Source organism: Hylaeus volcanicus, chromosome 4 (genome assembly GCF_026283585.1).
Source record: "Hylaeus volcanicus isolate JK05 chromosome 4, UHH_iyHylVolc1.0_haploid, whole genome shotgun sequence".
NCBI classification, from domain to species: domain Eukaryota; kingdom Metazoa; phylum Arthropoda; class Insecta; order Hymenoptera; family Colletidae; genus Hylaeus; species Hylaeus volcanicus.
In genome coordinates, this window is record NC_071979.1 from 4,332,267 (window position 1) to 4,357,320 (window position 25,054).

General features: G+C 34.9%; 1 protein-coding gene across 2 annotated transcripts in view; it reads left to right on the plus strand.

The window, feature by feature from the left end:
- The window catches only part of LOC128875780 (cadherin-87A), a 275,980-nt gene that overhangs the window by 93,578 nt on the left and 157,348 nt on the right, over window positions 1–25,054 (plus strand). For both annotated transcript variants that reach the window (XM_054121658.1, XM_054121659.1), the window contains exon 2: window positions 16,593–16,628. In XM_054121658.1, the coding sequence (XP_053977633.1) occupies window positions 16,593–16,628 (36 nt within the window). The remainder of the gene's footprint in view (window positions 1–16,592; window positions 16,629–25,054) is intronic.

Below are 25,054 nucleotides of genomic sequence, written 5' to 3' on the forward strand. Positions count from 1 at the left end.
TTTTCGCATTTTGTGCCACCATATTGGATCCGTCATTTTGAATATCTAAATTTTGAGTTTAGATTTAAAATCAGCGTCTCCAAATACCCCTGTGTATACCAAAATTCATCCAAATCCAGTGATTTTACGCATTTTGTGTCGCCATATTGGTGCCGCCATTTTGAATTTCTAAATTTTGAGTTTAGATTTAAACTCAGCATCTCCAAATACCCCCTGTGTATACCAAGTTCGTCTAAATCCAGTCACTTTTCGCATTTTGTGCCGCCGTATTGGATCCGCCATTTTGAATTTATAAATTTTGAGTTGAGATTTAAAATCAGCGTTCCCAAAAACCCCTGCATACCAAGTTTCATCGAAATCCAGTCACTTTTCGCATTTTGTGCCGCCATATTGGATCCGCCATTTTGAATTTATAAATTTTGTGTTGAGATTTATAACCAGTGTCCCCAAAAACTTCTGTATTCTTCAAGATTCATAAAAATCAAATTCTATTCCGGGAAATACTACGCTAGACACAAATGTTTACGATCTTTACTACTTTACTACGCAATGCGTACGCATTTCAAGGAATTTATGTAAGTCACTACGCCAATCATTCATTCATAAGTATCTGTTAAATAGGAAATTTTGAAGTGTCGTAACTCTGCGTGAAATCTTCCGATTCGATTCTATCAAAATTCAAATTAAAGAGCGGAATTTCTACTATCTAAGAGTTTCTTATTATCATTATTAAATTCTTCAAAATAATTATTTACAAACAATTATTATTATTATAAAGAAATTTAGATGTTCTCATTCATATATGGTAGATTGCGTTAGTGTATATATAGTTTTCGACCATAACTGGGCGTAGATCGATTTTACCTGTGAAAATTACAATGTGAAACAGTATGTATTTGTCTCTGGAGGAATTTGTTTTCGAGAAAATTGAATTCGAAGATTCCCTTGGTACGCGTGCGATTGAGTTAGACTCGACAAACATGCATGTCTATTAGTCATCATTTCTGCTTGTGTTTACCTTTGTAAACATCGGCAGTGGTATGGCTCTCTATTTTCCGTTGATATTACTATCTTCTACGTAGTTAGAAACTGTTAGAACGGATAATATTATACCATCTTCGGTGTTTACGAACTCCAACACAAATAGAACTAATGAGTAAATAGGTAGACACGTTAGCTAAGTTGTATTCAATCGTCGTGGAATTGCATACTTTCCTCGTGAATTTTCAAACTTGATTTCCTCGGAAACGAAAGCTCGACAACTTTGTTATAGTAAAAATAATTTCGTCAAAGTGTACATCATAGAATCATAAACATTACTTTCAATTATACGTAAAAACTTACTCTCTTCAATGATTATCTTATTCCATTATTATCTGACGTATTTACTTATTATCTTCATTTTATAGTTGTAAAATGTATGGTAAGATTTGATCATTTCGATCTAAATGAGAGTTAACTAGACTGCGAAAAAATGAAAAAAGTTTAAATTACTTTCAGAAAACAGATTTCATTTGTGATGTTCGTAATCTCGTCTAACTTTATATTAACGCACCAAACAGTGTAAATTCAACCTTTTTCTAGTATCATTTTAATGGTATAGAATAAATTCAAAGTTGTTAAAGTAAGTACAGTGATATGCGTATTTGTAGCAGTTTGGAGTTAGACATTTTCTATATTCTTCGCGAAGTACGTATAACATGGAAGTTGTATTTGCACCAAACTAAATGTCAAAACTTTTCAAACCATTCCTATTTTTTGTGGTATTAGGTTTTGATCCTCAGTGGTAAGGAAATATTCATCTACTAATTATACGAAAAATGTAGAAATCCTAATGCGGAGGAATATAGCGTAAATAAAAAATAGATAAAGTGTATGTTGAAATAATTTTAGCATAAAAAAATATAATATAATATAATTTTAATTTTATCGATTACCAGCTATAACAGTTAGTTGTAATGAACTTATCCCAGTTCAAATTTTCTCTTTCCTCGATTAAGCGAAGTATCGTAACTTTTAATGGAAAAAATTGTTAGCTCGTATAAAAATGAAGAAATATAGATAACAGAAAGTACGAAAAAGAACGTGAACGTGAATTCGCGATTACTTAGAAAAAGCACAGTGTCTCGAATGAAATAAAGAATGAATATGTCGAAACTAATTATAAAAATCTACACAACAGCAACCGAGCAAGTAAATTTAAAAAATAAATCGATGGTTCTTTGAATAAGAAACATAGAGAAAGGTACAGGGTTATCGACCAAAGGTTTCTTTACCTATGCTCTGTTATATACGTATACTCATCAGTTACCCGCGTTACCAACCCACCGTAACCAAATTATTTTCCTTTCTCGCATAGTTCCCAGCTATTCATAAATAATTTAGGGTATAACAAAGTATTACAGCCCTTTCTTCGGCGCGGCCGCGTTCGCCGTACAGTCTACCGGGACTGCATTCATTTAGGTTAATTGATGTATCATACCGACGCCAACTGCCGGATGATTTATGATTTGTATTATGGTTCATTTTTTCGCGAACGGCCGAGACGTTGATGAAAACACCCATCGCGTATGGTGCCCGTTGTAATGGTCTCACTTTTCCCTGGTAACAAAACGCCTCGGACGTTTGAAATATGGCCGGCACCTTATTAAGGGGTGAATCCGACACCCTTCCCCTCCTATCATTATCGATGCTATCGTTTTCGCATGCAGAATGCCCCGTAACAATGGCGAAGTGTACAAGGCCGTAATAAATGACAGAATCGTGAGAACTGTCTGATAAACAACGGATCGCGTCGACGTTGCTGCATCCGATATAAACTGCGAGTAGTTAAGGACCAAAGAGAAAAGTTCCACGGGCTTTGATAACTACTGCAGACTTTAGGCGAGTAATTCGCGAGCAGGTAAGAAAGCACGATTACGTTTGATTCGTCGATCTTCTTCTTTGAGTAGTAAAGGAGAGCCCTAGATCAGACGCAATCAATGCAGACCAAGAAGGAGCCCTAACCGCAGACGTTTAACGATTAATTACACTCATTGTGTTCGCCTTCAACTTTCGATTCTCCTGGAATACTGCGAGACATTGTTTGGAAATATTGAGCCCAGTACTCTCGGTACCTGGTTAGGTCAACCATATTTTATAGACTGTTTTATTTAAGGGGGTATTCTAGAGCGTCAATTTTTAGTTCTTTCTTAGGATTTTTCTGTTTAATCTATAATGGATTTTTATAAAGGGTTTTGCACGCATGTTTATTCAGATTTTAAGAACTTGTATAATTTTTTGCAGGTAAAGATAATGAAAATTAAACGTAGTGCAAATGATTTTGTACAGTACCTCCTGAAATTAGTACGTTCGTGGTTGACACGGTCCAGCCGTTAGCGTTGCTATGGTCCGAGCCAGAATAATTATAAAGTATTGAAAATTCAAAACATGGCAGCACTTTAGTATCGATTTTGTTGTATTCTTTTGTCCTTAGTATATCAAAAAAAAATATATTCAGAATAATCAGATTCTGAAAACCGTGGTTCAGGCGATATAGGCACATGTACAATCTCACAAGTTACTGATTTTCGTTGTGATAAGTCACACGGAAATATTTTCAAAGCATTCGTTAAGGATTCAAAGATATTTCAATAGCATTACCATTTTGATTAATTACATGCTCAAATGTTCTGCACTTCTGATGTCCTTCTGTAACTGCCAGAGCACCAAGATCCTTATTAATAAAGACAATGACATTCCATAATTGAAACGTTCCGAGGAACGAAGTCAGACAGCGAAAGTACAGACAAGTGGAAAGTAAAGAACGATCTTTTAAAATCACAACCCCGCGAGCGAATGTAGAACGAAAGTAATTATAGCTGACACTTTTCGCTATGGCCGAGGAAGCCCGTTTCCACGTTCCTGATGAAGGGTGGACAAACGATCCCCAAAGTCCATTTGTAGTGTTTACAGGAATGAGATCCGTTAAATCGAAACCCGTTCCAGGAGAAGAACCCGAAGAAACAAAAGGACGACTCGTTGGACTCGGTTTGCCGTGAAGGAAACAAATGCGAATGGGACTGGACCAGCATTGAAATTGCGCATGGCCAGTTTGCGAATTCGTGGCGAGAAGTAGCCAATATACGAAAAACGATCGATCACGTTATATATAGGATCCGATTAATCGAACGCGTCTAAAAAGGGAAGCTTCTTAAGGAATTGACACGTTGGTAACCTAAAAATGGGTAACAGGACTGTTCAGTAAGGAACTAAATAAATTAATTACAAAAGTGAGGATATACTGAAAATAAATTTGAATTGGATTTGTGAAGAAAATAGGTTAAAAAATGAAATACTATGACAAATGTTAAATTATACAACCTGCGACACTCTCGAAATAAAATTTTAACTACGTAGAGTTTTTCACGAGTTTTAGTCTGGCAGTCAACGTGTTAAAAAAAGGAAAACTATAAGTCGAATAAGTAGAATAATAAATGAATCAGTGTTGAACAGTACATGATATAAAAGGTTAAAACAAATTTTATTTTGTCATTTTCTTATTATGCCCAGATGGTAATTATGATATCTTATGACACATTTTTTTTAACGTCCATTCATGTGGTTAATGTGTTTACTAGAATAAACAATGTCGGTTAATAAATGCATTTTATATTCAACGTTTTCTAAAAAGATAAACACGTTCTTTTGCAATGTTTTACAGAAATATTTCAATTTCAATGTTTTGCAAAAACACTTTCTCCACCTTTTGAAATACGTATTGTTAAATACAAAAATATTTACTATTTTACGATTTATGATTTTTCTTGTTTTAATTCTCCAAGAACCTCTCTTTTCAAACGTTTACATTAGTCTGCATCCTTAAAGATCGTATATAGCTACGAAGAAAACAATCACAGACGAGACTGGTCCAGCATTGAAATTGCAGATGGCTAATTTATGGATTCGTAACGGAAAAAGGTCGACCTGCAGATAAGGATCGACCTTTTCGTTATTTACTGGGTCACGATCCGATAAATCTAATGGATCGTATAGGTGGAAAAATAAAGCGAGTAATACTTTTAGAATTTCTAAAACTTCAAAAAGTATTGTTTTCTGTATTATCTCATGAATACGATTTTATAGATTCAAAGATTTGATTAAACTAATTTAAAAGTGTTCTGTCTATTATTATCGAGAAATTGTTACGAAGAGAATCGGTTCTGTAAAATGAATATTCTTTCAAATGAGATCTTTTGTTACTGTATAAAAAGAATCTTTATTTATGGAACGTTTATAAAAAATAATAAACAAGTTCATATTTAAAACATTTAAAATAGTATTACAAAAATATTTTTAGTAGAGAAAATAGTTTCACATTTACTGAGCTGACATACATATAAGGAAATAATTACAATAAAAATTTGCTGTTTGCGCTGTTATTGAGACATGATTCATCAAAATTTGAAACAGAACGTACCTCATCCTCTATGCTTTTTTTAATGTCAATGTAAAATATATACGTAACATAAAAACGATATAAAAATGCCCTGGTAGACAGAACAGGTTTCGCAATTTTCTTTCCCTTTTTAACTATAGTATACTGCAGCGTACTATATATAACGTCAGTATGGGTTGAACAGTCAGTCGAAAGCGAGCGACATAGAATAAGAAAAATAGTATCCCACACGGGCGAAACCGTGGGGCGCAGTTAGTCGAAAATAAAAGAGCAGCCGTTTAATAAAAGCGTCGATTTTTCATCCCAGCAAACCCGAGCTTCGGCTTAACTCAATCTGTAATCTGGGTTCAGCTGTTGTTTCATCATATCCCCGTAACTCTCGGGTGTAGTAGGTTCGCCGAGTAACTCTCGTCGCGCAAAGATTTCGCAATTTACGGGAAACTTGGGTTACCAAGGAACCGCGATGCAACGCCGGTAATGAAAGTGGATGAAAACGAAGTGGAGGGCACCCGGTGTGCCTCGGCCGTTACTTTCGTTTTAGCCGCGTCTTTCGCAGGGCTGTCCTTCGTCTAGTCGCAGACACGGAACGAGGAAATAAGGAGACGCGAAAGAGATGCTGGGTGGAAACGTCGCGTAATCTGGGTAAGGTGCAAGAAAAGGGAAACGCTTTCTAGTAGGCGCAGCCGGGGGAACAGGAGTCCGCAAAGAGGCGAGCATTTCATTTAAATCGCGTCCTTTGTCCACTCCTTCAAATTTAAGCGTTCCTCGCTCGTAATTCAACGATAAGCGTTTGCACCTTTTGAGAGCGGACAAGCAGCCCCAATCTTGCGCGAATCGTAACCAAGTGTCTCGAACGACTATTGGCACGGGCTACCGTAAATTTTCATCCCTTCGCGTACTCTCCTCTCCACATCCTCTCTTTCTTCCAACGCTCTTCCGGCTTCCCGTCTATTCCTTCCTTCGGTTCTAAGGGGCACAATTTTCTTCGCTCGGTCCTCTCCTCCCGTGCCGCCACTGTTCCGTTCGCTTTGTACACTCTTTGTCTCAAGTGCAACGGCGTCATTTTCCTCGTACTCCGCCATCCTCGGACTGCGTTTTATTAGTCGCAACGTCGTTATTATCCGACCTTTTCCTCGCCTTTCCAACTATCCGCCTGAAACCGAGAAAACCTCGCCAAAACTTTGAAATGCAGCGTCAGCAAATATGACTTCCACGTCGAACGACGTTCGAGTCGATTAACTCCGTATGCTTGTGCGTTTTAGTTTTTCAGACAGATATTAACACGTTGAGCTTAGTGTATTTATTTATCGTTGTTAACACGCCTATATACTTCAATCATCAACAGTTCTTTGACCTGACCGCACTCTTACTTGAATTATTCTATTCCTGGTTATGAGAAAATTATGAAAATCTTTTTATTTTATACGCTACGTATTTGCAACATTGATATTTCAAAACATATTCTGTAATTTTTATCTTCGCCCTAACGATACGAAGGGTAAGCATGGTCCCCGTGCCAATTCTTAGTGTTATTGCTTGGTAAACAATGTTCCTCGTCTGAAACATCATTTTGTGAAATTTCAACCTGTCCTTTCTTTTCTCGATTACTTCTTAAGATATTTAAATGAAACAACCGGGAAAAAATAGCTATTTATTAACTTTATTTCATATATTTTTCTCCAAAATGTAAACCAATTGTTAAGTACGGAAAAGAAATGAATTTTTTAAATAATTTTTGATAAATAAATATACCGTGTCCTATCTTTCTCTCCCTGAGTATAACATTCTATTTTTCAAAACAACTAAGACATTTTAGGTGCTTACAAGACTCGCGCTGTATAATAATACCAAATTTTCGAATATCTAGGGCAAAGAATTTGATTTTCTTTTTGCTAATGTCCGTTCCCGTTCTTGCCTTTTGCTCCGCGTAGCAAAAAATGCAACTCATCCGCGGATCATGGCTCCGGGCTCGTGTTGTTCCTTCCCGAAACGGTGATCACTGGATTAGATTCCCGTGTAGTAGGGCAAGTTTGTGTTACGTGCCTCGCGTTGCGCATCTCGAATGTTAAGCACGTCCTGCGTGTGTCGTAACCGAGGAAATTGCGCTGGGCGTTACGTAACATTGAACAAAATACGATTCGCCGAGCAGCGAATGATCCTCTGAGCTCGATACTCTTCGTTCCGTTGTGTTTCGTTTGATTCGAGGGGAGGATCATCGACAATCAAAGAAATCGTTACGATTTCAGTCACCCATGGCTATTTCTTTTTGCTTCCGTTCGTTTTCACAAGGATTCGTTGGATATCGGTGTCGTTACCTCTGCTGTTCTCTGGCTGTGTGTGTATTTTGTTAAAAAGGAGCAAAGGCTATGGTTATTTTTCACGCCTGCCGCACGCCTCGGCCAAGAGTTCTTTGAAATGATGATCGCGGACTTGAATATAAACATGAAGTGCTCTGGCCTCCATTGCGACGCCGAGTAAAACAGTAAAGTGTTATCTTCGTTTGTATCTTATTGGAAAATCATAGAGCTGGTATCGTTAATGCCACAGAAGAATAAATTACTCTTCCAGGAAGTTACGAATATTTTGTTAGAAACGATACGGTTGGGAACCGATGTTTATGGAAAGTTCATATAAAGAGTAAGCGTATCTTTCTATAACGCTTAACCCTTTGCACTCTAAGCCATCTCGTTGCAAATCACGTTGCTAACTTTCGAAACGTGTCTTTTTTAGTATTATTACAGTCGATTAGACTTTTCAAACATAAAAGATCCTTCAAAAGAGACTTCATATTCAATCTATTCTACGATCTATTATATGTTATACATCTATATAACTAAAATTGAAATGTCTGTGATTTCGAAGTAACGGTTTTTTAAAGCTCGTTATATGACTTTTCGCACCATGCTGAAACCCAAACACGTTTTTTCAACATTTTTGTCTGTCTGTCTGTTTAAACGGGCTAATCTCCGTAACTATTGAACCGATTTGAAAAAGTTTGTCAGTAATAGAAAGCTACGCTATCCCTGAGTTGCATAGGCTGTGTTTCATTTTCATAAAAATTTGTAAATCAAGTATTATCAATGAAAAAAGTTATTAGAAGTGAACATCAACATCTTATGTTTATTGGTTTCGTCGTGTCTGGATTATGTATAGAAACATTAACGTTCCAAATTTATTTGTTGTGTGAGATAAATATTCTTAAGAAATATCTTTTGTTATTTCGCGTGTACGATAATAACCTCTTGAAATGGTTAAAAGCTGGCTGGCTGGTTAAAAAGAAACGATTAAGGTTTAATGAATTAGTCGAGCTATAAGAAACGATAAGAAATAGACCGACTATTTCGAAGTATAAAGAATTATTCGTACATTAATGGTGGTAGTTTATTAATTTTTTAAGGCGGAGAGACGAGTTATTCTCGACATCAATAGTATGTACCGAAATGTACAGCGCGATACGTATTTCAATATCATCGGCGTCTGTTAGAAATTCTTCGAGCGTGCATTCTTTTGTTCTCAATGAACTGGTCTCATTGTTCGTGTTGCTCGAGCATTCATTACTCTCATTAATTATTTTCGTCTCGCGTACCCAGACTCCTATTGTTGGATCGTCTTAATTAATGAGTCTTTGCCTATATTCGTCGCGGACAACCGTTGCTTCCATTTCGTTTTCAGAATAGAATTGGTTTCGTTGCATTCGCTGTGTCCCTTCCTCCCTTCTCTGACCACCTTTCAGAACGACGGAGACCTGAATTTCCTGGTCCGTGAAACCATCGAGGAGGAAAGAATAGATTTCTCACGATCGAATGCAAATAGACCAGTGGCTTCCAAACTCTTCGAAGAATACTCTTGTAGTTGTTAAACTCCGGTGTGTAATACTGTCCAACACAAATTTTGATCTGTGATATCCACCGGGCGATCTTTGGCGCATTGCTTCATCACCTTCAGTCTTCGAGAACATTAGATTTCGCGAAAACGGTCGATTTAGAGCCAAAAGGATGTATCACTTGAAATCTAAACGCGCGAGAGACTTCCATTTAGTCTTGAAAGTTAGAGAAGAGTTTTCTGATTATGTAGATGTATCTGTTTAGAAATGTCTTAGAAAAGTTATTCGTTTATGGCGAATTTGCTGTACATTATCGGATTCTGCAGACATTTTTAACAGGTCGAGTGTCAAACAAATATTCTTGAAACTTTCTGCCAGGATTAAATATTTTTCAGATTATTGGAGACTACTTACTCGAACATCTATCGTGATATTTATTTCTGTACCATTATCGAAATTCATGAATTTCATTTAAATCCATTTCCTTTGATGCTTAACTTTCAAAATGAATTTTTTTATTTCTTCAGTGAAAAGCACTGTCGTCCATATATGGGCGACGAAGCGTTCAACGTGTTAAAGAGGAAACCATCCACAGAAATTGTCGAAACGGTTTCAAGTTCGTACAGGTTAAGGAACCCAAATGAGAACCATTGCAGCCCAAGTAACAGATTGAAATGCCTTCTCGTAAAAACTTTACGATTTATCCATCTTATATTTCTCTTTAAAGATAATAGTAACGGTAATTTCAAATGATTCGATGGGCGACAGGCAACGGTGCCGCGTCTTTTGCACGAAAATAATTCGGAGCAATTGGACGCACATGCCTGTGCACGCTGTGACCACGGAGGATTCAATTTGTAACAGTTGAGTTCATTCGAATACAAGCAAGCTTAATAGTGCAATCTCCCTTATTCGAATTAGAGGGGAAATTGTAATAAGGGTACGGTTAACCGAATTTGCGAATAATTGTAGAATTACTCTTTGAGCGTTGAATTTTGTACGGGGTGAATTAAACAAAGTTAACTGAACGATGTAGTTAGAAATATAAAAAAAACATTCGTGGACGAAATCAATAGTTCCTAGATGTCTGTATCTTGTATCAGTGGCATTCAAATTTCTACGAACGGACAACACGGCTCATGTGAAACTATGCGAACCTGGTATTCGACTTTCAAAAAGTTAACTTCTTTTTACGGAAAATGATAGTATTTCGTTTGTACTTGATTGTAGTAACAATAGTTTCGCTTGTAGTTCCATCGTTTAATAAATAATACAATTTTTTAAATGACCAGTGATTCAGAATCGTTTATAGTGATTTCTGTTTCGTTTGTAGTTGAATCGTTTAAAAGTTATAAGGAAATGTTGACACGCCTGAGATGGAAAAAGCTGACATTAAAAATCTTGAAAATTGACGTCACCTCTTATGTTAAATATACGTTAAATAAATTTTGAGCTGTACAGGAGACATAAGTTCAAAATTCAATTTTATTTTGGTTTCATTTTTATATATATTAAGAAGTAATTTACATTTTACACTTGTTTATATCACCTTTCTAGTATAAGTAAAATTACTTCTTAATAAACTTGGTTATTCGTGTATTTACATGTCTTCGTTTGAATTACTATTGTTTACATTAAAAAAATGAATTCCAGTGAAAAAAGAAATCGTTTATTTTTCAAATAATTTTAATAATTACTACTTTATAATAAAATTTGAAAGGCGTATAGTGTTAAAAACATCACTCGAATTGATTACAGTTTGTCAATATCTTTAAATTAATTTAAATGCAAACTCTTAAATGTTTCGATACATAAAAAAAATGGACTTATTCCACTTTCAAGTATAACAGCTTAAATTTTACATAATTCTTCCTTCTCATATCTGTTTCCATTCTTCGACCAAAAAATTGTTCCGCACCCTCCGCTGAAATCTCGTCCCGACTCCAGCGAACCACGAAAATATCGATCACACATAAAATCTCAGCTCGGAAGACAAACAGGAGAAACATTTCCGCTTCGTTTCACGCCTCGGATCCTTTTGTTCATCGAAAGTTTCCACTTCCTCGTCAGTTTGGGAGCCACGGTAAGCCTGCGGGAAGCGTTGCGGGGTTGGCCACGCCGCTCAGCATGTATTAACGTGTACCCACTTCATTTAGATACGGGCGCACGTTCGCGCGGAACTTTTCGATTCTCGATAACGAATTTTCTCGGGGACCTGGAAATGCTTTCCCGAGTCTTCCTTTTCCCGTGCTTTTGTTTCGTTCACCCGCGCCCTCTCCCAACCCCCGTGTGTGTCACCTTTCAGCTTCCTCGTGGTTTACTTCGGCTCTACCCACCGATCCCCATACAGCTGTTCCTCCAAACATTTTCCACGGATGCTCAGACGCCGAAGTGTTTCCCCGCCCTACGCGGAAGACGCGAGCCCGAAATCGTCGCTGCCGGAACTTTACAGCCGACGAAAGTTTCGAGTTCCGAACTGACGCGGGAATTCTCTTAGTAACAATAAGACCGATTATCTCGACAGCCTTAGTCGACGTTCGATTTCACCGTACGTCGGGAACGTTTACGCAGTTTCTTACGGATAGAGGTTTTTGGGGAGTATTTTCACTTTATGAGTTCATTTTGTACTACGAATAAGTTTATGATATTCATGAATTAACCATTTGTACTCGAGAGGCGACTGTCGGTTACCATTAGGTAACCATTTCACGCAGGAAATCTACAATACCTAATGTTTCATTTAGCTTTAATTTCTTTGGAGCTCGAATGTGTCAATAAAATGATTGTCGGCGAGGAAAAGGTGACCGTATTCTCAAATCTAGATAGCTTAGAATTCATGGCAATAGAATGCTAAGAAACATCTCGAGTTGCTGGCAGATTCCAGAAAAAAGACCTCGAGTGCAAATGGTTAATTATAATTAGTTTCATAGCGTACATAATTTTTGTTCAATCTGAATCATAATTTCATTGAAATTCTCTACCATACTTTTGTATAAAAAATATATAGTTTTCAATTTAAAGAAACAAAGTTGTCCTTCAAATCTGCGAAATGCCTGCACCTGTAAACAAATTAACGCACTATATAATGTACAATATATAGTGTAATTTTGGAAGTTATAAAGGAGCACAGGTTGCTTGGATCACCCTGTACATATTTCGAGAAATTCGATATATTTTAAACTGAAATTTTATCGCTTGACAGGAAACATTGTTGCTTTTTCGAACGTGTTCAAGTGACATCGTGCAATTTGAGTACCCTGTAAATCCACATTTTTGTGTATTAGGTATCGCACGATTGATGGTACTAACCGGGAAGTGATGATTCCACGCGGAAAAATAAATCGAAAGTGGAGAACAACATTTCATTACGATAAGTTGTTCTTTCGATGAAAATGCCTCCAAATTGTAAAAATGTTCTCGTCTTTCAGTTTTGTCTTCTTTTAAAACCTACTGAAAATTTGCATTTGCCGTTTAAGTTTCATTTTTACGTCTTTAGTAATACGCGGGAAAATTTCGATATTATTTCGTACACTTTATTTTTCACACTTTAGCAGGTAAATATATCGATATTCTATTTGGAATTAGCATTACTTTAATAATTCCTTATTTGGACACATTTTTAACTGGATTAAAATTTCGAATAACGAATAAAAGATAAATACCTCGTTATCCGTTACCCGATGAACACCAATTAATATTCGAATGATAGAATGGAATATTTTATAATGGGTAGATGAAGATTTTAAATCTGTTCGATCGAATAAATCATTGTATGTTGGTTTTATTAGTCCCTAATTATAGAAATTCGTCCCGTACTTAGCCACGATATATTAGTTCTAAACGTCGTTAATGTTGATAAATTTTTACCCACCGCTGATAAGCCAGATTCAATATACAACCGGGTCTGTCAAGTTCGTTTCGCATATTTATACCGATGCAAATAAAATTAGGAAATCGACATAGAACGTTGCATAATCGATAGTTTCTCAAGATATTTCACAGCGACGAGCGAAACTGTGTCGGAGATTTAACGAGGAACGGGCGATGAACGTAAGAAAACTTCAGACTTTGCATAATGAATGAATTTACATAACCCCAATTAAATGAGAATCGGCCGAACGCAAAACCGCTGTGAAAGTACTTACTTCGGCGTTTAAAGGTGTTCCACGTAGTTGCAAGTCTCGTAGGATTTTTACAAAAAATTGGAAAAATCTTTCGGTATGAAAATCCGACGACGTAAGCGGATGTTATCGTTGCAATTACTAATTTCATATTAGATTGGTTGCGTGATACGTATTAGGCGAACAAAAATGTTCTGAGTTTTATTCAGAAATTCAATCTTGTTAGGAAGTGGTATCTCGTTATTATAATAAGTCCTCAGGTTGTTATTTTTTTAATACAGGGTGTCCCAGAATTAGTATAAGAAATAGAGGGTAGCTGAAACGATTCTGAACTACAATTTCCTTTGCAAAAATGTCGGATGGTGCTTCGTTTTTGAATTATTAAAGAAAAACCACCGACCAATCACAGGACCCGAGTAGCACGCGTTCAATTGGCTATGTACGCGTATCTTTAGCGCTGTGATTGGTCGATGGTTTTTCGATAGTAATTCAAAAACGAAGCACCATCCGACATTTTTGCAAAGGAAATTGTTGGAATCGTGTAAGCCAGTAAAGCAATTTTTTTTTAAGAGATACGGAAAAGCAAAATATAACTCGTATCGTATCGACGTAAATATGTCAGCGAAACAAGAGTTATTCAATAAAGTTTTTCGATTCCTTTGAACAAATTTCGCAAAGAGTCCTACAAAATGGACTTAAAAATGAAAATACCTCCTTAAAAACAAACTAAAAGATATCAATTCCCCGTTTGCGTCATCACTTCTGCAGTATTCTGTGACTTCCAGTCTTCAAGTGATAATTCTTGATGTTGAATTTTGAAATAGCATTCCATTAAGTGTTAAATTAAACTCCATTACTAAACTTCACTGGCATTCTAGTTCGTCGAGTAGTCGAAAGGTTAATACTACCTTCAACGAAAATTTTGCACCAACACTTCTATGTCTTCAAAGAAACACTAACGTGAAAAATTCTTTTTCCTGCAGCTGTTATATTAATTCATATTGCAAATGAAACATCACACAGTGTTACACGTGTATCTGTAAAGGTTGAAATTCTGACACTCCTGCTCACCGAGAGCAATATAAATTTGAAAGGAAAAAGCAATTTGTTGGATATCTTGGATCAAGTGTATGAAGTTTATTTTGGACCAAAAGCTAATTTATATTTTTCTACCACATACAATCACTTTCGTACAGTGAAAAATAATTTCAAGTAATTAAGTCCATTGGTTGTCAGTCTCGACACAAACGTTATTTATTATTAGAATTAAGATAAATAATCGGTAACACTGAAGTTTGGATATACAGGAGAGCATGATGAATATTTTTGCCAAGCAAAAATCGTATTAAGACACACCAATATTTATTATAAACATTGGGAATTTTAATGAAATTATAGTTCAGATTAAACAAAAATTATGTACCCAATGAAATCAATTATAATTAGTTCATTAATACCATACATTTATTCAATTGTATTGTGTATATGAATGATCGACTAATTATTAAGTTTCATTTGCTTGTGATTATTTTTAGTCGAATTATCTATTTACCTCTACATTCAATCAGAAATCGTCACGAACAAATACAACTTTAATATGTAGTCGATCATTCATATACACAATACTATTTCATAAATTTATGTAAATAATAATCTTATTAGAATTAATTTCATTTCATTGTGTATATTATTTTCGTTTAATTTAGACCGTTATTTCTTAAAATCCTCAATGTTCATAATAAATATTGCTATATCACAATTTTAATACGATTTTTGCTTGGTAACAATGTTAATCGTACTCTGTTTTACATTCAAACTTCAATATTCTAGATTTTTTTATGTTTAGAATATATAATTATATATTAATAAAAATAATGTATCGCAACAAATATGGCAATACGCAAAGTTTTTAAATAGAATTCATTCATTCATCGTCATAGGTAAAAAGAGATTCTAGTTGCAAATTGCCTTCATACCGATGAGTATCGAGCAGACATCGGTATGACGAGAGAGGACTTAACGGATTCTCGTTCCGTATTTAGAAGAATGCGTAATCGAGTTCCGGTCACGCAGTAACTACCGTTCGATGCACTCGAAGACATCCTGTGTCTGTACACTAGTGCAGTCGAAATATTTCTAACGAATTCGAAGTTGTTTGCTATTGCAACTAATATATTAATAGTAATATATCAATACATCAGAATTTACACGGAAGATTAATTCCTTAGAATATCGTGTAAATAGGAATGATTGCAATTTGTATGAAAAATTGTGTAAATCGAATGTAAAAAGAAAATAATATATAGGCAGTTGTTTAATTACATTCATTTATTTCAACGTAAAACAAAGTGAAATACAAATGAAAAATATATAAATCTACATTTATGACTTGTGTCACTTTTTTTTTGTTTTGTTTACATATATAAATACTGACAAACGCAATTCGCAAAAGAATCTTTTTATAAAATCTAATGTGAATATGTAAGAACGTAATAAGTGTCTTTTTTTTTTGGCTGCATTAGAAAATATTAGAACGTTGCAGGTGCGCAATATAATGTAGCGAAGGAAACTATCTAAACTAAGAAGAGATGAATTACCGGTGATTAATTTGAATACACCACCGTATTCGTGTTTTATATGAGGAGTGACACAAGTAAAAAGTTGTTTTGTGATTTTATGTTTAATAGAGTGGAGCAATCATATTTAAATTCAAATTGAATCGACAGGGTTTTCAAACAATTGGATAGATGGTTTACTTAAATTTTGCTTTTATTCAAATACTGACATTAATATCAGACCCTCAACAATTTTTTCAAAGTTTCAGCTTCGACTGCCTTCCATTTCTCTTGCGATACATCCCACGGATCATTTTTATTCATAATTCGTTCTTTTCGATCGCATCTGTCAAGGTGATCCCGCAGGGAATGTTGTGGACTCCCGCGGAGAACATTATATTATAAATATTTCACGAGTCGAATATTTTACGACAACTACACGCTCATGTGATACGAATGAGTGCAGACATCTCTTAAAATAGTAATTCGATTCATTTACGTACGTCTTTTATTTGGAAAAGATACAGGTGTGGTGGTGTATTGAAATTAATGGCCAATAGTGTAGCGTATGCAATATAAAATGATTGTTACTATCTTTAAAATAAACGAAGTTGTACAATATGCCTGTGATTTTAAAAATGTTGTTCTCTTTCCAGGTCAAAGCGTCGAGGACTTGATGCGCACAACATGAGGTAATGTAAAACTATCAATTAAGCGTACAGATATATACAATATACAATATGTATGCTATTTTTAAGAATATAGCAACATAACGTAACAAGTGTATGCGTTATTACGAAACCTTTGACCATTGAATACTCTGGGTAAAAGGAATCCGCGAGAACAGCGTGGGCTTGCGGTCTCTGGAGCGGAATTATGCTTTAATTAATTATTATTAATAATGTTAAACGCTAGCATGTATAATATCGATTAGTATATTCGCTATAGTACGTTAGCCCTCTTCGTACGTTTCGAAGATGCTTAGTTTCGTGTCTTGTTGTGCGGTTCACAGTTATCCCATCGAAGTGCCTTCATTTCTAATTACTAGACCGTGAATCTTCATGCAAAGTAAAATCTTCGCGAACGTGCCTACGAAAATTGAACTTAAACAGGAATTTATTTTAACCTGCAATTATTATAACGTGAACTTTACTTTCAATCTTTTTTATATTCTTGGATATTGTTTACATTTCGTAGTTTCTTGCGCATTAAAATTTCCTATGAATGCAGTAAATCTTCTTGTAAATCTTAAACTATCGAGGTACAAACGAAACGAAAAGCGGTACAAGCGGGCACAAACGATTCTAAAGAAACAGAGAAAGAAACAGATTTTAAAAATCTCAATGTCGGGCGCTGGCCAGTTTTGTAATATTTGTTATTTATTAATCGATGAAGGTACAAACGAAACTATCGTTGCTACAATCAACTACGAACGAAATACTATCATTTTCCATAAAAAGTAAATAATTTTTGAAAAGTCAGGTGCCTGGTTCACGTAGCTTTTTTTTTATGTGCGTCCACAGATCATACGGAAGGTTTTCTGTGTGCACGCATCTCCATCCATACCACCCGAACGGTTGAAAATAAATGAATTGTACGTTTGATAAATAGAATGTGCTCGCAGCTTTGAAAGTTAACACTTTGAAAATGTCTACGTGGACTCTCGCACCTAGCTCTAAGGAAACCTATTACTTGTAACTGTCAAGGAATGTAAGTACGATAAAAAAGAAGCACTGAATCGACTATGACGTTTCTGCGCGATTCAGTGCTGAGTGGGTGGGAGGTTGCCGTGGTGGTGTATTTCTCGCACTCAAGAAGCGATGTCGATATATTTTTCACTTCACACGTACTTACACGCGATTTACTACATGCGCGTCTGAATCGCAGCCGTGCGAAGACGTAGAATACAATACATCGCGCGTAACGGTGATGATCTCTTGTGCAACAGGAATGTTCTCCGGAAAAGTAGATCGTTATCGCGGCTGGTGTACGTCGCGATAATTCCCCGCGATTAACGACTCGGTAATGTGTTACAAACTCGAGCCAATTAAAATGTCGCGTACGTAGCGTATAACTTTTAGTTGTATTTTATTTAGTACTATTATTCTCGCTTGTCGTTTAAGGAAGTACTGCGAGTTTTTCTAAAGTTATCAAATCGGACTTGTTACTCTTCATTCAACTCACGTACTTTAGATCGTAAAAGTTGTAAGTTATGGACGGTGTAATACGTACTTCGCTTCGGGATAGGTAGGAGCTTTTAACGTAGCTACGTGCTTTACTTTGTAACAGTGACGTAACATCGAAAGCGTACAGTGCCACTTGAAATTACAATACCTCTGAAACAGTTATTACGATGAATAATAAAGGCGGTTTTTCGACTTGTACGCTTTTCTTATGTTTTATACATCGTGTTACTCTCTGTAAGAGAGTAATTGCACCACTGCAATTCTATTATTTTTAAAGAGTGTTTTTATAGATTTTTATACATCTGAAGAGTTGTATATATTTTTACAACTAACGAAAGTATATTCGTCGTTTTTTAATCGAATTTGTATGAGCTACATTACTTATCTAGAGGAATAATTTCAAAAACAAATAGAAGACGAGCATTTTTTTTATGTTTTGTTTCTTCGATAAAATATTTTCACGTGTAAACTAAAATGATGACTTACGTTGAACGAGAAGCGATTATTGTCTTAATTATGAGTACTGTAGAGCCATTTTTATGCTTAGAAAATTGTTTCTATTACAAATAGCGCTTTAAACTATGACGAGAGTGTAATTAAGCTTTTGTAATTTTATTTGTTAGCTTGATGCGTATTTGTAAGACAGATCAAGGTTAATTATAAATAACGCTACGAAAGATAAAATAAATAAATTAACTAAAATATGAACAACACATGTTTTTTAAGGGGTAATATTCAAAGAAACTCAACCAAAATTTCACTTGTTATTTTGAAAGATAGTCTGAAGAGGGAGCCACGCAAATTCAGACGCTTATGAATAGACTACGGATCCTTATGCAAATACGTATTTTCGCAAGTAACGAATAGGAAAGTAGGATTAAAAGCAGACTGAGTTCCATTCCACGTAGCTTCGGTAAATACAATTGTCATTTTCCATGTTTTTAATATTCCATACGTATTCCATATTTTTGTTAATGCTTGGACTACCAAAGATAATACATACCTGAAAAACATATTAATATATCTTTGAAATTATAGGAGGAAAAGGCAAATTAATATATCAATAAATAGCGTTAATCCCACTTTAACCATTGCCATTAAAAGTTGCAACAACATCATTGTTAATGATTGAATAATTTTAAAAAATCGTTCAACATGCATGTGTCAAATCGACTTGTTTGGTAACTCTAGTGTTAAGTAACATGTCCATTGTACATACCAAAAGTATCTCAAACATAGATGTGGAAACAATTTGATAAAAATGGTATTCCAAATTTAACAGGCAGATGAAAAAAAAGGTTTCAAGAGACAAAGTAAAATAGGTATATTCTTCATTAAAATGTACAGAACTTTGTTTAAATTGTGAAGTAAACTTCTCCCAGAAAAATCGCATTATATGTAGGTACTTATATTTATAGAAAACATCAATATTTATATGAATATTAAAATTACTCATTCTCTCAAACGAACGTACAAAGTACTCGGATATATGTTATATAATTTTACATTTAATAGTTTCAAGTACATCTTGCTTATGATGAGTTCATACAAATTGTAAGAGATACTTTTAATTACTAACTCTTTTGATGAGTTATTTGTCAGGATTTTTGATAAACTTTAACAACACAATCATAACACAAAAAAGGAGCTTCATAAGTCAAATTCAACGATACTTTCAACTTGATTTCAATTTTAGAAAAATAGAATATGTATTCATTACGTCTTAACACGCATTATTGTGACCCAAATAGTTTTATTATATGATTCATATAAAGATAAATTTAGCAGTAATGCAAGGGGGATATTATTGTTAATTAGGAGGCTATTCGATTCCCTCTTTGGTCTCGATTTATACAAGCAACTCATACGCGTATCACAGCAATCACACCTTTTAATTCTTTTTACGTAATCAGTGATACCCAACTGTGCTCTGAATTTAACATGTTCGTTTTTTCTTTGACATTTAATCTGTAAATGCGAGCACGCGATATTTTGTCAAGCAGGCTCGTCATAAAATTTCGCGATTGAATTTCCAAGGTATTCGTTGACGCTCCGACAGTTTATTCGCGATGGGTGCTCGCGCTGAATTATGAACTGCGCGAAAAACACCGATCGTCGTATCACGCGATGCATAATTCACAGTCGCGGATCTGGATTTGTCAGGGCCTCGAGCTTATTACATCAAGGAGTCCCATTCTTTACAAATCTTGTAAAAGTACTCCCTCGTCCATAAATTCAACAGTGTTAAAGATTCAAACAATAATATCCCCCTTGCAAATTTCAACTGTTTATATCTCGATAACGAAGCCGCAGTTCGCAAATTGGTAAAGAACTTTTCGATTCGTATTGGTGTACTTTACCTTTCAAAAAGCGCCTACATATGAAGAAACACCCTGTATATACACATTTTTGTTAAATTTACAAGTGCCTTTCTTAATTGGTTTCGTGTCGATGGCTTGATGGAAGAATGTTAACGCATTTACGTTCGGTCTGGTGATTTGAACGAATACAAATAATTTTGTTTTATTTGTTATTAATGCCATGATCGCACGAACTAGGAAACAAAATATTAAAAGGAAATTTACAAAATGGCGGTTATAAAATATTGTTTCTACCACGTAAAATGCTCTATCTTTCTTTTTTTAACATGGATAAATGTAACTATCTGGACTTTTCCATTATGATTGAAAGTTACATTGTCAACATGTGTCGATGGTAGTACTTCTACTTTAAAGTGCGCCTTCCATTTTGCCGATTAAACGTTTTCTCCATTTGTTGATAGAAATCATCGTGATTGAAATATCGAAGTCTGTCTTCTATAGAGGACATGTCAAAAGGTATAGATGCAACTGGTGCTGCATTCGATAGAAAAAATTGTTTAAAAGTATCTAACAATGATAATAAATATTTATTAGATAGTAGAAATTCCGCTCTTTAATTTGAATTTTGATAGAATTTAATCGGAAGATTTCACGCAGAGTTACGACATTTCAACATTTCCTATTTAACAGATACTTAAGAATGAATTATTGACCCAGTAGCTTACATAAATTCCTGGTAATCCGTACGCATTACGTAGTAAAGTAGTAAAGATCGTAAACATTTGTGTCTAGCGTAGTATTTCATGGAAGAAGTTGATTTTTATGAATCTTGATATACAGGAGCTTTTGGGGACACTGGTTATAAATCCGAACTCAAAATTTATGAATTCAAAATGGCGGCACAAAATGCGAAAAGTGACTGGATTTGGATGAAACTAGGTATTCAGGGGTTTTTAGGGTCGTTGATTTTAAATCTAAACTCAAAATTTATAAATTCAAAACAGCAGATCCAATATGGCGGCAATTGCAATATACAAAACTATGGCGATAAAGGAATTTGTTTATAGATAAAGAGACCAGGCAAGTTTAGAAAACCTACTGCAATGAGAGATCATTTTTAAAACTCTACGTAAGCATACCAAAGGAAGTACTGCTCCTAAAACTGCAGCAAAAATAAATAATACGAGGGATGACACAATTTCAAAAAGGCGACTTCTAGGGGTGGCATTCGTGGTCGCGTAGCAATTAAGAAACTTTTACTATATAAAAGCAAAATAAGAAAAAGACTTCTTAGTGGGTGAAAAGATGTGAAAATTGGAGAAAATTCTTCCGGGCAGACGAATTTAAAAGAATGTCAATTGTTAAATTTACAAAAATCAGTAAGCTATTTTTTAGAACCACACAATATCATCAGGAATACAACATTTTGCTCTATACTTTCGAACAACAAATCTAAAATCTTACTGTAAACTCGGTAAAAATCTATACAAGCAAAAATCGTCTACGGTGAGATTTCAAAATACAAGCATTTCATTGAAATCAATAAAACATTTTAATAAAGACAAAGTTGCCCTCGAAGGCAACTCGAAACGCTATGTTCATTCGTGAATGCATAGAATTTTTTAGCGTGCGCAATGGTTAAATTTGCATGCATCTTTCATCCACGACAGTGGCAGTTGTATGGAATAGCGTCTATGTGAAAGCCGAAGTGTGTCCCGAGTTCTACGTGGCCCGAGTCTTACGGGTTTTACAGTTTCATTCGTATCATGGTTATGGCGAGTCTGGTATACATTTTATGAAAGCAATAATCACTCGACAACGGTCCATGGGGAAATTTTCAACATTCCTCCGTTGTGTACGTGCGAGCTACGCGATCGCGCGAGAATTAAACGCGATTCTACGCGCAACGCGACGAGGAAAATGTTGAAGTGATCTTGATTTCTCCTGCTTGTATTGCTCGTGTCGTTTAAGGATATATGGAAGGTACAATCGGAGGACAAATATATATGAAATTTTAATTAATCGAATATCTTCGTAATTACGACATTTAAATAAACAAATTTTTAGTTATAAGCTTGGTTTCAATGACAGGTTTCTAATTCATCACGAATTTGTCTGTTTTTATTTAATTTTAGAATGAAATTCTTAATAATTTCTACCAATATTTTTATGTTAATTTATCATAATCATGGTTGTGTCAATCGATAACATAAGCTCTATGTTGAATAAATTAACACAGCAAATTGATAACTAACCATTTTCTTGTGTATGTTTAACTAACTTGTAATGTTAACTTAAAAATGGTGTTAAGTCTTCATTTTTTTATATTATATTAAAACGTAACCATTCGTTAAATAATAACACAAATATCCATTAAATAACCAAATCATAAATCCGTTAAATTTCTGTTTAATTTGCTATTATTTACCATGAAGAGTTTGTTTGGAGTTGACTGAACATCATCCTGTAATATTCTTGAACCCATAAGGGTCAACGCAAATATTTAGACTGATATAAACAATTATTTCCACATAAATACTTAAAAAATTTGTCACGATTTTGTAGAATATCGTCTTATCTTTCCAAAGAAAATACGTTTTTACAATGTTACCACGAAGCGCAGCACACCGTACGTAATTGCGAAGAACAATTTCATTTTTCAATCGGTATCGCGAGAAGTCATACGCCGATTCCGAATGTACACTTAACGTCGCGTCGTTCGAATCGAACCGATATTGAGAGCCTTCGGACCGCAATTAATCTTTTCAAAAAGCAAATATTTGTTCTAGGATGTTCAAGTGAAGTCTATCCTATTTTTGACGAAATCCTCGAACAGTTTAATTTAAAACTTCTGCTAAGTAAACGTTTCATTCCAATTTCGCGTATGCATGGTACAAGTATCAAACGTAAAATTTAATACAACGGAACACGGTTTCCAATAGAGGAGGAGAGGTTGTCCAATGAAAATTTCCTTCGTTTAACTCGGCAAAGGAATATTAGCGATAGGATTGATACGATTACATATTGATGATATTCAATCGATTCGATGTCAAGCACTTTAAAGATTTTTCGATAAGAACGATACGATGTTAAAGTGAAATAAAACAACAACCATTTAACCGTTTCTTTTGTTTTTTTTTTTACGTATTTATTTTAAATTCATTCAATGTTCGTAAGCTTAAAAAATGAGCTTCATTCGAAAACAAGATTTTTTGACCAAGATTAGGTATATAGTAGTTAAAGTTACTTTCATGGTATTAAACGGAGTTGCCGGTTTATAAATATATCCTCCCTATTGAAAAACCCTCCACTAGGAAACATCAGAGCCTATTAGTGTCTCAGAAACATGGTATCTATTTTCGATACTGATACTTTTGTAACGAATGTTTGATCGACGGTGATTAGAGGTTTTCTGAAAGTATAAAACATCTAATCGATTTGAAATAATCGGTGCAGATAAGCGGATGCAATTTCACGTGATTACAAAATTTCATCGATACAAGTCGTTACGTGAAAGTACACTCAGCGTCTTCTCTCTTTACCAGTTTAGAAGCAATTTTCATAATTTTTTTTGCAGTCAAAGTACTCGACATGTTTTTGGAAATTTGGTACGTTTATCTATGAATATGTACAGTTGAGGCTCTAGTATCCGAACCTCCGTTATTCGAATACTCTAATTTCTGAACATTCTATTATTCAAACAGTATTTCGTAGCAATGCTTACAGTCGATATACAGGGTGTCCCCAGAACTGGTGTAAGAACAGGAAATGGGTCGTAGTTAACTCTTTTATTTTTGGTCAAAAAATAGATCTTTCTTATATTTTACTAACTAAAAATCTTTTAAAAAGAATTCTTCTTCCAATTTATATTTGAAAAATTTCCAAATTGCCTTTTTCGAACCTCTAGAAGCACAATTCTTCTAAATAAAATAGATGATGTACCATGTTTTCCTTTATAATTGCCCTTCTACTTCACACAATAACCACATGAATAAGACAAAATCATTTTTTATTGATTCGAAGCACCAGAGTGGACATAAACATTGTTAATGATTCAGATATTACCATTTTTACCATTATTACCATTTGAATTCACGCGGAAACTGAGGCGTTTACGACAATTATTTAACACGTATTTTAACATCAACGGAGATATTTACTTTCAATTCGTCGATTAATTTTGCAAACGATGAGGTAAATTCTTTCTTTCAGAACGAGGGTATCCATTTTCTTTTCGGTAAACTGTCCTCCAATGTCCTACTATATTGGTGGAAATAATCCTCGAATTATTGGAGGGGGAATATAATGGTCTAGTTTTAGGAACTTCCGAAAGGTCATTCTATGTTAGGGCATAAATGGAATCGCAAACGCATATCTATGAATTCGCGTAACTCGAGGACTTACTGTAAATTCTTGGTAGCATTATGTCTAATTTCTTGCATTACCTCCTATCTCATGTGAACAAATACAGATTAAAGTGGATTATCTCTAAAGCAGGGCTATATAGACACACGTAGAAGCCACAGACGTAGTGACGATTTAAATTAACGGGTTGATATGCTGAAACGTAACGATAACTGTACCAATTTATCGTAGGTCATTTTTGTTCAC